We start from the raw sequence: 18,113 nt of genomic DNA, 5'->3' as shown, positions 1-18,113 counted from the left end.
TCCGCTATAAATTTGATTGTCACTGAATAATTCAAAATTTGTTAAACGAGTTAATCCAATCGAACTATAGATCAAGGATACAACAGATACAGATACAGTTGATTCAGCCTCATGTCTTGACATACATCTAAACATTGACAACGAGGGTCGGTAGAAAAGAAACCTTTACGACAAAAGATGTGATATACGGAGTATATATTGATACTATATTTCAGGGCTTGTATTTCCCATTGTGATTTCCTTGATAGAGGGTTGCTGCTCACAAGGAAGCTATTTAGTCAAGAGTTCTAAATGGTGAAGCTGAAATCATCCCTTCATAATTTTTACGGACGCCATCACATATTTGTTGAAAGTTATGTAATATCCGTTTCACAGATGATATCGGATATGTTCCTTTTGTTGTAACTAAATTCCCGTTCCCTCATCACGAATATGACCTACCAAAATAGACTATTTACCGGGTTTTTAATACTAAGTAACATGAACAACACGACGGGTGTCATATGTGGATCAGTATCTGTTTACCCTTCCAAAGCATATGAGATCACCACAGTTTTGGTGGGGTTCGAGTTGCTTAGTCTTTAGTTTTCTATTTGGTGTCGTGTAAATATGAATTAAGTGGTACTTTTTATAAATTAATTATTAAAAAGAAGATGTCGTATGATTGCCAATGAGACAACTCTCCACAAGAGAGCAAATGACACAGAAATTGACAACTATAGGTCACTGTACGGTCTTCAAACAATGAGCAAAGCCCATACTGCATACTATAGTAATCAACTATAAAAGGCACAGAAATGACAATGCAAAACAATCCAAACGAGAAAACTAACGGCTAATTTATGTTTGCAAAAGTATGAATTATTCGAAATACTAAGGAATTTTTATCCTAGGCATGAATTACCTTAGCCGTATTTGGCACAACTTATTGGAATTATGGGTTCGCAATGCTTTTCAATTTTATACTTGTTTAGCTTTATAATTATTTTGATCTGAGCGTCACAGTCTTATGGAGACTAAACGCACGTCTGACGTATAAAGTCTGGTACCTTTGATAACTATTGTGTACTACAATTTGTCTGACAGTGTTTGTCTTTTTCTTTTTCTTAGTTATGGCGTTGTCAGTTTGTTTTCAATCTAGGAGTTTGAATGTCCCTCTGATATATTTTGGCCCTTTTTGCAATTGGATGTTAAGGAAGAACAAATCAATCTTTCGTTCGTTCACAAAAGTTACATAGATCGACTTCAACGGGTAAAATCTTTTACTTTCCAAATTATAATAAAAAAAATAGGCGGAAGATAACAAGTAGACATTAAAAACTCATTAGTCGAAGAAAAGTTGAAAATCCATGACTCAGAGAAAACCCACAAATAGACAGACATATCAGCAAACCCTGCTAAGAAGTCTAACTTTTAAGCAACATGAATTTCACCACAAAACCTTGGTTAACTCAGGTGTTTCAGAAGGGTAATCAGTTCGTGCTCCAGTGTGGCATCCATCATGTTCCTCATGCAAGCAAACATTGATTCGTATCATCCGGTGTTGTCACAATCGTAAAAAAAGGCCAGGATTGTAGTTATGGCAAATGAAACATATCCGTTGTCATTTGTTTAGTAGTCCATCACTCGAGATTGCATCCGTAACACTTTTCAACTTCAGAACTTGAGAATTTTGGTTCAATAGTTTCCTTGTATACATCAACCATCATTCTAGAGTATCACAAGAGGAAACGAAAGATCTGGAATATCTTACACTACAAGGTGGGAGATGTACACTTCCTGTTCAGGTGATGCTACAATGTTAATACATCGAAATACAAAGTTTAGATTTGGAAGCTAAAATCATACTATTGTCGTAATGTTTCGTTAATTTCAAGATGTAAGTCAAGATATGAGGCAGACTAGACGATATATGTGGAAACTTTATTTCCAGTTCAAGGCGATAAATGCGTCTAACATTGTCACCAAAATTAGCTAAATAAATGATTGAACTTTCTTTTTCGCGAAAAATAAAGGTAAAGAATAATGCTAGCTCCTTTTATGGTGTTTTTGGTGTTCGAAAATGTCGCATATGAATTAAGGAACATATCGACGAGATGTTCGAAAATGTCGCATATGAATTAAGGAACATATCGACGAGATAAATATCACATATGAATACCAATTGTTTAATAGAATAAACACTTCTTCTAAATGTTACACATATGGTGTTGATAAAACATTCAAGCATCTTGATGTTGTCAGTTTTACAGAATTATTTATGTGAAACAAAAGAATTGATTTGAAAAAGAATGATTAATCCGTTCGCAAAACAAAGATTTTTTAATCAACGTTGGCTATTTGTTTATGAAACAAATTTGGACTAGTTCTTTTAATATATCTTACAGATTAGAATGTTTGATACAAGAAACAAATTTGGACTTGTTCTTTTAATATATCTAACAGATTATAATGTTTGATACAAGTGTAAGAAATAGAGATTGGTTTTTTAAAGATGACAGAGACTCAGAGTATATGTATTTATCAATTATGGACTTTTGACGAAGTCAATGCGCTATATATGGACCTGTTCAGATCATATGGACCGAGAACGAAGTTTGTAATTCAGTTATTATTCAACGAAAATCGGGTTGATTTTGTGAAGGATCATCATTGACTTTGATAATAAATATGTATTAATGCTCAAAGCAGGGTCGCGATAACAAAAAAAAAAGCCATATGGGAAATATAAGATTTTTTTTCGAATGCAGGAAGCAGGCAATATTAAAAAGAAAATGTTTTTTCGTTTAGAAAATAATATGTATGGGCGGGACCATCGAACAAGGAATCACATTGGGGTAGCTTTGTCAACTTTTAAGAAACGGAGATGTGAAATATTTGTCAAGAGATGACCAAAGTCCACACTTATCTAAATTAAGCCAACAGTAGTACAGGGAAAACGGTACTATTTATTCTGCCATAGGCGACAATGTTAACATTTTCTAAATTTATCACTTTTTAAGATAAAAACCTGGATAAAACAGTTATATGTTGTGTTAGTACTTTATAACTCTGTTTTAAAAATTAAAGCCAAATAGTATCATGACCAACTTCCAACGGAGCTTGTTTATGTTATCCATGCTCACCGTCATTTTGCACCAAATTTATGAAATTTTGCAAGTCTTTTCGAATAATTCTCTAGAAAATATTTCAATAGGTTTTAAAATTTATATTGTAAATATACACACTGCAGTTATTAATAGATAAATAAAAAATATATTGTACCCTTACATCCAATCACAGCGCTCCTAATTTGACTTCATTCACCTGCCTTGGGTACACAAAAGGCCAACCTAATGCTGGGAAAATTAAATACTACCGTTTTCCCTACACCGCTGTTCAATAGTCAATAGAATATTAACCAAAAACAAATCCGGGTTGCAAAGTCTAACCGAGGGAAATACACCAACTACTAAGAGGAAAACCGGGGGAAACATATCAACTACTAAGAAGAAAACCGGGGGGAACATATCAAATTTAAGATTAATACCGAGAGAAACACACCAATCATAAGAGAGAAAAGCAACCTAATATTTTACATTTCTTTTTAAAACTAATTCGTCTGTTAGTTTGCCCCCCCCCCCCTCCCATAAAAAAGTACTTTTCATTTGAAAACTATGTAGATGCCTTTTCCGTTTGAGAGTTGTGCAACTTAAACAAACATTGACACATATAAAAAATTACCTGGTTAGTATGATGCTAAAATGTGACAGTTTTAATTAGCTTTACAAAACTTGTACTACCAATTAAAAACCCATCAAAGATACAGGCATATAACTTTGCCAGACGTGCTTTTCGTCTTCGAAAACTAATTAGTGACGCTAGAAAAAAACGTTAAAAAGCCAAATAAAGTTTTAAGTTGAAAAGAGTTGAGGTCCTATTTGCCTTAAGATAATAACAATCAAAACCAAGGAGTAAACAATGACTAAAAAAAACGAAGGACATTTACATCAACAGTTATAAATATAAATAAGAAACAACACGAACTCCAATAATAACCGGGAGTGAAATCAGGTGCTCCGGAGAGGTAAGCATTTCCTGCACCGTATAAAATTGAGAATGGAAATGGGGAATGTGCCAAAGAGACAACAACCCGACCATAGAGCAGACAACAGCAGAAGGTCACCAACAGGTCTTCAATGCAACGAGAAATTCCCGCACCAGGAGGCGTCCTTCAGCTGGCCCCTAAACAAATATATACTAGTTCAGTGATAATGAACGCCATACTACACTCCAAATTGTACACAAGAAACTAAAAGTTAAAATAATACAAGACTAACAAAGGCCATATAAAAATAACCCTGGTTCATCAAAGTTTTTCGCAGACACTGGGGACGTTTTGAAAAGATGCAAGCTCTTGAATATCGAATGAGTTGGGAAATGTATAGCCCATATATGCAGATGACGTTTGTATTACTACTAAGGTGGGGGAAATTGATAATTTCAAAATTAAAATCGTTGTTTGTCATACATTCTGGTACTTAGATGACCGCTAATGTCAAATTCGAGATTTTAGTAAAAAATAAAACGTGGCAGAAAAAGCCGTGTCTGTTGTTTCTTTAATTTCTAACTCTTGGGAACATAATAATGGAATCCAATCAGAAAATTTGGCTTGTTAATGGAAAGAACATCATCAATATATCTGAAATTGAAATTAAATTATCTTTGATCTTATTGTTTTGACAAGTGTTTAAAGGAACTCTGACTTAAACGAAAATAAGAAGAGGTCGGCATGGGGAGGCGCACAGTTTGTTCCCATAGGAATGACGAAAACTCCAGCAAACTGATCATTTTTTCTCTGTGTAGCATGTTTACTTTTTTGTTCACTATTTACAAAATATGCTGTATGATATTTAAAAGTTTTAAATTATACAGCATATAGAACTTGCCAACATGTCCCAATAATTATCAAAATTGTATTTGATCAGCTCATATTTCAACCCTGTGAATTTCTTTGTCTACGATGTTCTTTTGAAATTAACTCATCAAAAGAGGAAATGTTTGACACTATTACGGTGACTTTTGAATGACCTCAATATTTTCAGGGTCACAAAACCTCCAGTGTTGTAAATTACTGGGTAACAATATGTGGTCTTTTCTTTATCAAGTCCAATAATTTGTATTTTTATTGTTCAAAATACTACGTATTTTCTATCCTGGAAAAGATAATCGAAGCTGTATTTTGCGAAACTTTTGATAATTTTTTGCCCTTAAAATTCTTCAACTTTTTCTTTTTTTAATCGAGCATCATTGATGAGTGTTTTGTAAACCAAATGTATGTCTGGTGAGTAGGTTGTGAGCTAAGTATTTATGATGATTTCATTTGTAACCACTTGGTCACTTATGGTGTAGGTTTATTCCTCTGTGGTATCAGCCCAGGAGTCATCACTTCGATGTTGTCATAAATTATCATTGATATGGCCATATGTATAAATTAACTGCTTACAAAGCATAGAGTTGAAAGTCTAGTATATTTGATTGTGTTTTGTATATGTTTAGGTTAGCAACAAGTAAACCTATACCATGTGGACCTTGTGAAGAAGGAAGAGTAAACACTAAAGCTAATGTAAAGTGTCCTAACTGCGAAGAAGGATTAGGTTCAACATGTTTGAGTGTGCATACACAATTGATATCAAAAATAACAAACCATCTATTCAAGCTATCAAAACATGGTCAACAACTCAACTTGTACTGTCCAAATCATGTAACACCTTGATGTGACCAATGTATTTCTAATAGTCATTCAAAACGTTTTGGGATAAAAAAAAAAAAAAAAAGTTTAGCAAGTGTGGTGGAGAAAACAAGGATTGAAAAATCCAAAGAATCTGTAGAAAAGGATATGAAATCCATCTTACATCTCTTGGATGAAATGGTAAAAAACAAATCAAGCAGCAACAAAACAGGAGAACAACAATGTGAAGGCATAAAAAATCAGGAAGGATGTAAATAAACATCTGGACCATCTTGAGAAAAAATTATGCCAAGAAGTAGACATCGTCTGGTATCAGGAAAATTTAAAAGCAACAGATTTTATTACTGAAGTTGGAGGAGAAAAGACACAGTTAGAGATAATTTACTTTCGGTCAAAGCACACAGTTCAAAACTTCATACATTTCTAGGCATACACCAGATTGAACAACAAGTACACCAATATCAACAATATGTTGATGATCTGGAAAAAGAAGACAGGGCTAAAGAATTTAACATCAAAATGAATCAAAATGATGAAATAGAAAAGATAGTTAGCCAATGGGAATCACAAAAACTCCTTAGGAGAAATAACAGTCGTTAAAACAGAAACCAAATTAAATAGAGTACCGATTATGAGAAGGGAAGCACAAGTCCAATCGCGAGAACAATCCAGCATAAGCAACATGATAATGCATATTGAGACAAAGATATATATGAACATAGGGTATATCATTGACTTGATTTGTCTGATGGATGGAAGAGTTATTATAGTTTAGAATGAATTCAATGTTAACTTACTTACTTCCGATGGCAAACCATGCAAGTTACCTATACCTGGTGAAGCCTTTACTGCTACACAGATTAATCAGGACACTATTGCCATAACGTATCATAGTGAGGAAGCCATTAAAATCTTCAATATTCAATATTGAGAATGAAACAGTGACCAGAGTTATCATATTAGACAACGCATGTCTGGGTATATCATATTCAAATAATGTTCTTGCTGTTGGTTTCGATGGTTATGGAGATGAAGAAGATGTTGTAGGTGAAATCCGTATTATAGACTAAGAAGTAATTACGCTTAAGTCGATACTAGTTTGGAACAAAGCATCACTGATTTACCTTATTTACTGTAACGACAGAGTAGTCTATAGTGGGCATAATAGTAACGCAGTATGCTGTGTGGATGAATCAGGTAAACAGATCTGGCAATAGGGACACGATTTATCAGGACCATGGGGACTTTGTACAGATACTTATGGTAACATTGTTGTAATAAACCAGCAATCTAAAAAGGTTATAGTAATATCAAAAGATGGACAGAATAGTAAAGTACTGATTAATGAAGAGGATGGACTAGAGAAACTTTAGTGCATTTGTTTCAATCATAATGAATCTTCGGGTTTTGTGTGTGATTTAAATGACACGTACATAGCAAAATTTAATTTATCTTCGGGATAAAACTTGGACGTTTGATACTACAACCCATTATATATATATTTCATTTGTAATAAAAAGACATCACTAGTATTTTATATACTTTCTAAAATATGAAACCTCAAACCCAAAGCAAAATACTATTACTAAGAACAACGAATTGAATGTGCGATGTTATGTTAAGATTTATGCATTTGCTAGTGTCATATGTGAAAGTAAAATAATAAAATATCGAACTCCAAGGAAAAATTCACTATAGAAAGTCAGCTATTTAGTGGGGAAATCAAAAGCTCAAACACCTCAAATGAATGGAACACAAACTGTAATATTCTTGAATCATTTTCTCATGTAAAACAACTGCTTTGTGTAAGTCATGTTTTGTAAAGTGTGCTTAGTAGCCATTTATATATTAAATTGCTCGTTGTTTTGTGTTATATGTATAAAATGATTGATTTGTGTGATTATTTTATTGAAGAGTCTCCCGTGTGATGTTACATATTGACTTATACTTGTGTTGTCATGTATTGAATTGTGATTTTGTGATCTTGTGTAGTGAATTATGCGTTGTTATATCATGCATTGAAGTGTTTCTAATGTGATACTATGTATTGAATTTTGCTGTGTGCGATCTAATGTATTGAAGAGTAATCGATGTCATGTTATGTTTTGAATTGTTTTTATTGTGGTGTTATGTATTGAATTGTTCTTTTTGTGATGCAATTTATTAACGTGTTCCTCGTGTTATGTTATATATTGAAATGTGTTTTTTTAAGGATATGTTGGTCATGAAATGTATTGACGTGTTCCTCGTGTGATATGTATTGAAGTGTTCCTCGTGTGACATGTATTGACGTGTTCCTTGTGTGATATGTATTGACGTGTTCCTCTTGTGATATGTATTGACGTGTTCCTCGTGTGATATGTATTGAAGTGTTCCTCGTGTAATATGTATTGAAGTGTTCCTTGTGTGATATGCATTGACGTGTTCCTCGTGTGATATGTTTTGACGAAACGCGCGTCTGGCGTACTAAATTATAATCCTGGTAGCTTTGATAACTATTGACGTATTCCTCGTGTGATATGTATTGACGTGTTCCTCGTGTGATATGTATTGACGTGTTCCTCGTGTGATACGTATTGACGTGTTCTTCGTGTGATATGTATTAACGTGTTCCTAGTGTAATATGTATTGTAGTGTTCCTCGTGTAATATGTATTGACGTGTTCCTCGTATGATATGTATTGAAGTGTTCTTCGTGATATATGTTTTGAAGTGTTCCTCGTGATATATGTATTGAAGTGTTCCTCGTGTGACATATATTGACGTGTTCCTTGTGTGATATGCATTGACGTGTTTCTCGTGTGATATGTATTGACATGTTCCTCGTGTGGTATGTATTGACGTGTTCCTCGTGTGATATGTATTGACATGTTCCTCGTGTGATATGTATTGACGTGTTCCTCGTGTGATACGTATTGACGTGTTCTTCGTGTAATACTGTATAAACATTAATTTTCGTGGGGTTAAAATTTCGTGGTTTTGTATCCAAAAGTAAATTCGTGGGGATTAATTTTCGTGAGTTTTAAGTTTAGAAAAAAATTATACAAATGTCACTTTATAATTGACAATACTCATTAAACTGATGTGAACTTTTCCCGTTGGACAAAATCAATAATTGCATTTTATAGTAACAGTGAGCACTAATCAAGTGTTGTAACCTGCACACGCTAATTGGCTGTTACACACCTTTGATGTTGGACAACGATTGTGTAATAAACGTATTACAACTTGAGGGCATTACCGACGCATTAGACTGTTAAATGACATTGATTGACAACTATTGGGGATTATTAATTACTGTACAAACAAAGGATTAGGATTATCATCTGACTTAAAGAAAACCTTTGAATATCGATGTCTAATCAATTAACCTATTTATTTCATTGTCTGCATTTATGTTCATCAATCATATAATGTCTATAAGATTTAGTCAGATCATAAAATAATGTAAATCTAGAGTTAAATTTTCGTTGGGGTTTTAATTTCGTGGATAATTCTTATCCACGAAATAAACGAAATTAAATCCCCCACGAAAATTTGTGCCTTTACAGTATGTATTAACGTGTTCCTCGTGTAATATGTATTGTAGTGTTCCTCGTGTGATATATATTGGAGGTGGGATATGTATTGAAGTGTTCCTCGTGTGACATGTATTGACGTGTTCCTCGTGTGATATGTATTGAAGTGTTCCTCGTGAGATATGTATTAACGTGTTCCTCGTGTGATATGTATTGAAGTGTTCCTCGTGAGATATGTATTGAAGTGTTCCTCGTGTGACATGTATTGAAGTGTTCCTCGTGTGATATGTATTGACGTGTTCCTCGTGTGATATGTATTGGAGGTGTGATATGTATTGAAGTGTTCCTCGTGTGATATGTATTGACGTTCTCCTCGTGAGATATGTATTGACGTGTTCTTCGTGTGATATGTATTAAAGTGTTCCTCATGTGATATGTATTGACGTTCTCCTCGTGTGATATGTATTGACGTGGTCTCGTGTGCTATGTATTGGAGGTGTGATATGTATTGAAGTGTTCCTCGTGAGATATGTATTGAAGTGTTCCTCGTGTGATATGTATTGACGTACTCCTCGTGAGATATGTATTGACGTGTTCCTCGTGTGATATGTATTGGAGGTGTGATATGTATTGAAGTGTTCCTCGTGTGACATGTATTGACGTGTTCCTCGTGTGATATGTATTGACGTACTCCTCGTGAGATATGTATTGACGTGTTCCTCGTGTGATATGTATTGGAGGTGGGATATGTATTGAAGTGTTCCTCGTGTGACATGTATTGACGTGTTCCTCGTGTGATATGTATTGGAGGTGTGATATGTATTGAAGTGTTCCTCGTGTGATATGTATTGACTTTCTCCTCGTGAGATATGTATTGACGTGTTCTTCGTGTGATATGTATTAAAGTGTTCCTCATGTGATATGTATTGACGTTCTTCTCGTGTGATATGTATTGACGTGGTCTCGTGTGATATGTATTGGAGGTGTGATATGTATTGAAGTGTTCCTCGTGAGATATGTATTGAAGTGTTCCTCGTGTGATATGTATTGACGTTCTTCTCGTGTGATATGTATTGACGTGGTCTCGTGTGATATGTATTGGAGGTGTGATATGTATTGAAGTGTTCCTCGTGAGATATGTATTGAAGTGTTCCTCGTGTGATATGTATTGACGTACTCCTCGTGAGATATGTATTGACGTGTTCCTCGTGTGATATGTATTGGAGGTGTGATATGTATTGAAGTGTTCCTCGTGAGATATGTATTGACATGTTCCTCGTGTGATATATATTGAAGTGTTCCTCGTGTGATACGCATTGACGTGTTCCTCGTGTGATATGTATTAACGTGTTCCTCGTGTAATATGTATTGTAGTGTTCATCGTGTGATATGTATTGACCTTCTCCTCGTGTGATAATTGATTCTGACCTTGGTTTGTTATAGCATCTCCTCTGAAACTCACAAACACAGATATGACAGAACCGGTATCATATGGTATTTGATTGAAAAAGAAAGATTCTGGGGTCAAAATACCATTCGGAAAATTGACCCCGGGGTCATTTCACCACATGCTACTAGTATTTTGATTCGGGGTAATTTTTCCCATATGGTAGTTTGACCCCCACATCCCCCCTCTCCAATGAAAAATTTACCACCGCCACCCCTGTTTTAGGTAAATGGTATTGAAGATAATCCAATGTACAATACGCTGGCTATGGTTTTATATAAGATTGAAGGTCTATAGTAGGCCAGGGGGTTCAATATACCATGGCAGTGGGTCAAAATACCATGACTAAGTAACATTTTCCATACATCTTTTCCAGCCTGTTAAATACATACAAACTACTGATTGGACTGTTATTTGTATGTAAATGAGTTAAAATAGTTATAGATATAGTTATTTGTCTTTAGTAGGGGTTAAATATAATATGGCAAAAGGGGGGTCAATTACCACTAAATAGTTATCAAAGGTACCAGGATTCTAATTTAGTACGCCAGACGCACGTTTCGTCTACATAAGACTCATCGGTGATGCTCATATCAAAATATTTATAAAGCCAAACAAGTACAAAGCTAAAGAGCATTGAGGATTCAAAATTCCAAAAAGTTGAGCCAAATACGGCTAAGGTAATCTACGCCTGGGATAAGAAAATCCTTAGTTTTTCGAAAAATTCAAAGTTTTGTAAACAGGAAGTTTATAAAAATGATTACATTATTGATATTCATGTCAACACCTAACACGTTTTTCAGCATTTTTAAGACTATGCGGTATGGGCTTTGTTCTTTGTTGAAGGCCGTACGATGACCTATAGTTGTTTATTTCTGTTATTTTGGTCTCCTGTGGAGCGTTGTCTCATTGGAAATCATACCACATCTTCTTTTTTTATACTTATTGGAGTATTATAACTATCTAAGGAGTTAGAATAGCCAGATGTTTTGAAATTGGAGTAAAAAAGGAGGCATATTAACTATATACCAACTTCTAATTGGAGTATTATAACTATTCTATATATTCCAGAAATTCAGATTTTTTAATAAAATGCCTATTTATTTTGTGGGTCCTAAGTAAAATTCCAGCATGTTAAATACATATCAACTACCAATCGGGGTATTATTGTTTATCTATTGTATTTTGACCCCACTACCATGATACATTGACCCCCACCCCTTTTTTACAAATCATTAAAATATATATATGTCGTGTACAAGTTGCGATTTTGTACAGGTTATAACATGTACAAAAATATTGTACATGTTATAACTTGTATAATGCAAAAATACAAGTTATAACATGTACAAAAGTACCTCATACATGTTATAACCTGTACAAAATATTGCTTAAAAATGGTTTCAACTTGTACAAAATCGAAAAATAAGGATATTTTTCTATTATCGCAACAGATGATATTGACCTCAATATCATTTTCATAACTTTTGTATTATTCCTTCATGTTAGTGTGTTTTATCCTTTTTTGATACAGTTAATGTCGTCCAGGGGTCGGTATTACGAAGCATTCCTAAGACCTGTCATAAGATATATCTTAGGACATGTCTTATGATCCTCTTATGACTATCGATGGACATATCTTTATTTGATGAATTATAATTGTGAGTGTCCACTTTGAAGGCAATAGTAACATACTTTCTTTCTAGTTGACACTAAAAGACATAAGAGGATAGCCAGGATAGATGTGTCTACAAATAAAATTGGGAATTGAAATGGGGTATGTGTCTAAAAGACAACAACCCGCCCATGGAGCAGACAGCATCCAAAGGCCACAAATACATGCTTTCAAAGTAGAGGATATATATTTAAAACATCAAAAGGACATTAGCCTCATGCAATGATCTTATAGTTTATAAACAAAAATTGAGTTATAAATTTACATAAGTCGGCCAAAAATGTTGAAGAGTAGATCCAAAGATATTGATAATGAAGCGTGGTCAAATGAAAACTATTTCAGCTCTCTCTTGCCTTTACAGAGTAAGCATATAAGACATTGTTTTAGTCTTTGCATGCTATAAAAACGAGAGGGAGGAGTATTTCCCAAAATTGTTAGGAATCGTTCTTAAATTTTTTGGAAGAATTTAGGTACTAGTATCTAATGTAATTGTCATTGAGGAATGCAAGCTTTTAGTAAATAGTTTCAAGCCATGATGGGCTGCATAAAACAAACACATTTTGCCAACATAAGTCATGAAACATATATTTCTGAAACTTTGTGATCATTGTCCTCTACAGAAAAAGACACCTTCTGGCCTATTTATTGTTGTTCTTTATGCATTGGTGAATTTAAATGTATATTTCACTTCATTAAGATTTATTTTAAATTTTGTACAAGTTAAGACCAGTTTTAAGCAATATTTTGTACAGGTTATAACATGTATGAGGTACTTTTGTACATGTTATAACTTGTATTTTTGCATTATACAAGTTATAACATGTACAATATTTTTGTACAGGTTATAACCTGTACAAAATCGCAACTTGTACACGACATATATATATATAATCCCATTCGCACCTTTTACAAAAGACAAATGCGCGTTTACAATATTTGCTTCTTATGACATCCCTCCTATTTTATCCGGGCTAAAGACTAGTAGGCAGTTTCAGTCATAATTTTCGTTATTGTTATTTCATAGCACATTTGTGTTTAAACGTTATTTTATATCAAATAAGTATAGTTATATATAGATAAAAGTAGACATTCTAAAGACTTTTTTTTCGAAAAACTAAGGATTTTCTTGTCCGAGGAATAGATTACCTTACCCGTATTTGGCACAACCCTTTGGAATTTTGTGTCCTCAATGCTCTTCAAATTTGTCTAGCTGTATAACTATTTTGATTTTACCCTCACCGATGAGTCTTATGTGGACGAAACGCGCGTCTGGCGTATCAAATTATACTCCTGGTACCTTTGATAACTATTAACACCACTGGGTCGATGCCACTGTTGGTTGACGTTTCGTCTCCGAAGGTATCACCAGCCTAGTAATTAGCACGTCAGTGTTGACATTCATGAGTATCAACTATATGGCCATATCAATAATTTTCCTATTGACTAAACTTTTATTTTTAAATTTGGTACCTTTGATAACTACATATAGTCATCACACGTCGGTTTCCACTTGATATCTGAGGATCTGGTAATCTGTCCAAACAGGTATTTCGCGTACTTTTTCAACTCTTGACAGAGGATTCTGTTTGAAAAATTTAAAGCACAAATGTCCATAGTGTTTGAAGCGAAAATGTCCTATCATGTTACAGGTAAAAAGTACAAAGTCCTTTTACACATCTGGGTTATTCAGATGAAAATATGGTTCATTTATCCTGGAGCCATGCTATGACAACTAGGAGTTACTTCCCTTAAATGTTTGATTCAAAGTTTTATCAATTATGACTTCAAACTGATGTATGATAAAACAATAGTCTCTGTTCGTCTCTTTTGTGAAACGTTGTTTGAGAAATGCCAATCAGAAATGTATTTGTATTATTATTTTTTTGCACTCATTTAAATACAGTAAACCAACTCATTTTCGCGGATACTTTATTTCGCATTAAACACTTTCTAGCCAATTTCGCGGCGATTTAATTTCGTATTCCAAAATGTACCTGAGGAAGTTTATTAAGAAATAAGAAATAAAGTTTTACATAATCACGACGATTTATATGCACGATATTTTTATACTCGCAAGAGTCGCGAAAATAAGTTGGTTTACAGTACATCGAAATCAAAACAATCATACACTTACTTAGTCATGCTTATGTACACCTAATATACCACATGGAACTTAGCATACTATCTTTTAAAGTATTTTCAGGTCAAACATCCATACAAACATATTCCGTCAATCTTCTCAATTATGCAAACTAACTTACATTTTATATACATATATATATATATATATATGTATATGTAGGTCATGGCATGTAGTAAGCCATGTGGACCTTGTCACGAAGGAAAGGTAAACTATAAAGCTGGCATCTGGTGTTACAACTGTGATGAAGGATTGTGTTCAACATGTGCTGGTCACCATAAAAGATCTAAGTTATCACGTGATCACTTTATCATAAAACTATTGATATCAAAAGTTATAAAAAATCCATTGGAGCTATCAAAACAAATTGTGACAAACATGGTCAAGAGCTTTACTTGTACTGTCCTAGTCATGTAATGCCTTGCTGTGATGAATGTACTTCCACAAATCATTCAAAATGTACAGGAATAAAAAGTTTAACAAGTGTTGTAGAGAAAACCCAGGTAGAAAAGTCCAAAGAATCTATAGAGAAAGATATCAACTCCATCTTACATTTTTTGGATGGAATGGTAAATAACAAATCAACAAACATCAAAACTGGAGAACAACAATGTGAAGGCATAAAGAAATCAATCCACAAAATAAGGCAGAAAATGAATAAAAATTTAGACCACCTTGAGAAAAAGTTATGTCAGAAACGAACGAACTCTTGGATCAGGTAAAATCAACAGCTAGAGATTTCATTTCTGAAGTTAAAGAAGCCTTGAAAAGACAAAACTACAAAAAATACAAGAATATTTACATAGAATAGAAACACATACTTCAAAACTCCCATCATTTCTAGGTTAACATCAGATAGAACAAAAAGTACACCAATGTCAACTATATGTTGAAAATATGGGAAATGATGACAGGGCAAAAGACTGTTGTATCAAAATGAAGCAAAATCATGAAATAGAAAAGATACTAAGCAAGTTAGGATCACTAGAATCCCTGGGAAAAGTAATAAGTGTTAAACAAAAATTATACCTAATTAGAGAAACAAGTGTGAGGAGGAAAGCACCAGTAGAATCACGAAAACAATCCAACAAAAACAACATGACAATGAATATTTAGACAAAGAACAAGATCAGCATTAAGAAGGATATTAGTGACATGATTTGTCTGATGGATGGAAGAATTATAGCAGTGGAACTGAATGCTGAAGTTAACATAACTACCTCTCAAGGCATACTACAGAAACAATTACCTATATCTGGTGAGGCATATAGTGTTACACAGATCAATCACAACACTATAGCCATAACGTATCCTGTGGAGAAAGCCATTAGACACTGGCTACGGTTACATGGAAATGTAACAATAATAAAAATATTATTGTTACATTGGAGACTAATTGCCGGAATGCAAAGTTGGGTAAGGAACCGATTAATTACAAATGTAACAATAATTACTGAGGCTACGGTTACATTACGTTATTGTTACATGAAAAACAGCAATGTACGCTAGATTGATTAAACTTAAATCTTCTATAGTTGTATTGCTTCATTCTTTCATATGTACTAAACAATACTTGTAGTTTAATACTGATAAATAATAAAATAGTATTATTCAACAAATGGTGTACAACTTGAATAGTTTTACTACGTATTAATGGTTTTGATGTTCTTAAAGATACTACTGAAGATTAGGAGTGTGACTGTCAAATATAGTTCAATGGTTTCACTTTTTTAAAGTATTTTTAAAACTGCACACCTACTCTTATTACTGTCTTTATACTTTGGACCAATTTTGTTTATGGTGAAAAAAATAAAACTTGGGATGCGTTTTAAACGAAACTGAAACAATATCAAGACATACATTTCATACAGCTTTATAACTTGACGCAAATTGATAATAAAAAGCAAAGTTTGCTAACTGTAACTTAAATACTAAGAAATTCTGTATGTACACATATGCGTGGAGGACGTAATTTCGTTCATCAAAAATGTGTCGGACTTTAAAAACAACTTACTGGCTTTGTAGAAATTGTCATTGTAAATAAAAAATTACAGTAAATAAATTGTATGTTATAAATGTATGTAATAAATGTCCTCAACTTTTATTATTTAGTACATATTACTAGTCCCATCGTTCATTGCTTTTTTCATGTAACAATAACGCAATGTAACCGTAGCCTCAATAATTATTGTTACATTCGTAATTAAGCCGGTCCTTACCCAACCATGCATTCCGGCATTTACTCTCCAATGTAACAATAATATTTTTATTATTGTTACATTTCCATGTAACCGTAGCCAGTGCCAAGCCATTAAGATCTACAATATAAAGCATGAAACAGTTACCAAAGTCATCACATTACACGAAGTTTGCCCGGGATTGTCATTCTCCAATAAATCTCTGGCTGTAGGTTTGAATGACCTTTTTTATGATGAAATTCGAATTATAGACTTGGAAGGAAATACAATGATTCCATACAAGTTAAGAGTGATTCATACCTAGAGAACATTGTTTACTGTAATGACATAGTAATCTATAGTGACATAGATGGTAACGCAGTATACTGTGTGGATGGATCAGGTAAACAGATCTGGCGATATAAACAGGATTTAGAAGGACCAAGGGGACTTTGTACAGATAGTTATGGTAACATTATTGTAGCAGACTGTGACTCTGATAGAATAATAGTAATTTCAAAAGATGGACAGGATAGTAAAGTACTGATTGGTAAAGAGAATGGACTGAAGAATCCTATGTGTATTTTTTATAAACATACTGAGTCTTCAGGTTTAATTTGTAATGAATTAGGCACATACTTGGCAAAATTCAATTTATCTTCTGGATAAAATATACACTGATGAGTCCAATGATATTACCTGATTTTGATGCATGTGCTACAATTTTATATATTTATTTATCTATTCAATAGAATCAGTCAATTAAGTTCAGTTTAACTGTATGAGACATTTTGGATCATACCAATTATAATTGGAATACATTTTAGACTTTTTTTTGTAAAGGAAAATTTTCTCAACAAGTCGTTATAAGTCATCAAGTACTTTTGTTTCTAAATTTTGTTTTAAATCACAAAAAAAAATCCACAATTTTTGAATAAGATGATTTCTCATGATATAAATTTCAATCTTTCTATCCCTGAGTCTACAAAAGAGGGACGAAAGATACCAGAGGGACAGTCAAACTCATAAAATCGAAAATAAACTGACAACGTCATGGCTAAAAATGAAAAGAACAAACAGACAAACAGTATATAGTACACATGACACACCATAGAAAACTAATGAATAAGCAACACAAACCCCATCAAAAAATAGGGGTGATCTCAGGTGCTCCGGAAGGGTAAGTAGATCCTGCTCCACATGTGGCACCCGTCGTGTTGCTCATGTTATAACAAATCTGGTAAATTGTCTAATTCGGTAGGTCACATTAATGAAAGGGAAGGGGATTATAGTTACGACGTAAGGAACATATCCGATATCATTTGTGAAACGGTTATTCCATAATTCCACAATGGTCACATAATTCAAGGTATTTTAACTTGAAGTAAACATAAATGCACTTGAGAACCTAACAGATTCAAACTTA

The 18,113-nt window shown here is 33.6% G+C and overlaps 1 protein-coding gene across 1 annotated transcript; it reads left to right on the top strand.

Annotated features, from left to right (window-relative positions):
- Window positions 1-14,926: 14,926 nt before the first annotated feature.
- LOC139504450 (uncharacterized) lies at window positions 14,927-17,356 on the top strand. Its single transcript, XM_071294575.1, has 3 exons — window positions 14,927-15,079; window positions 15,627-15,817; window positions 16,960-17,356. Exons 1-3 carry the CDS (start codon window positions 14,927-14,929, stop codon window positions 17,354-17,356), a joined length of 741 nt encoding a protein of 246 aa, XP_071150676.1.
- The last annotated feature ends 757 nt before the right edge of the window (window positions 17,357-18,113 follow it).

This window comes from Mytilus edulis, chromosome 1 (assembly GCF_963676685.1).
Source record: "Mytilus edulis chromosome 1, xbMytEdul2.2, whole genome shotgun sequence".
NCBI classification, from domain to species: domain Eukaryota; kingdom Metazoa; phylum Mollusca; class Bivalvia; order Mytilida; family Mytilidae; genus Mytilus; species Mytilus edulis.
This window is presented reverse-complemented; position numbering and strand designations above follow the sequence as displayed.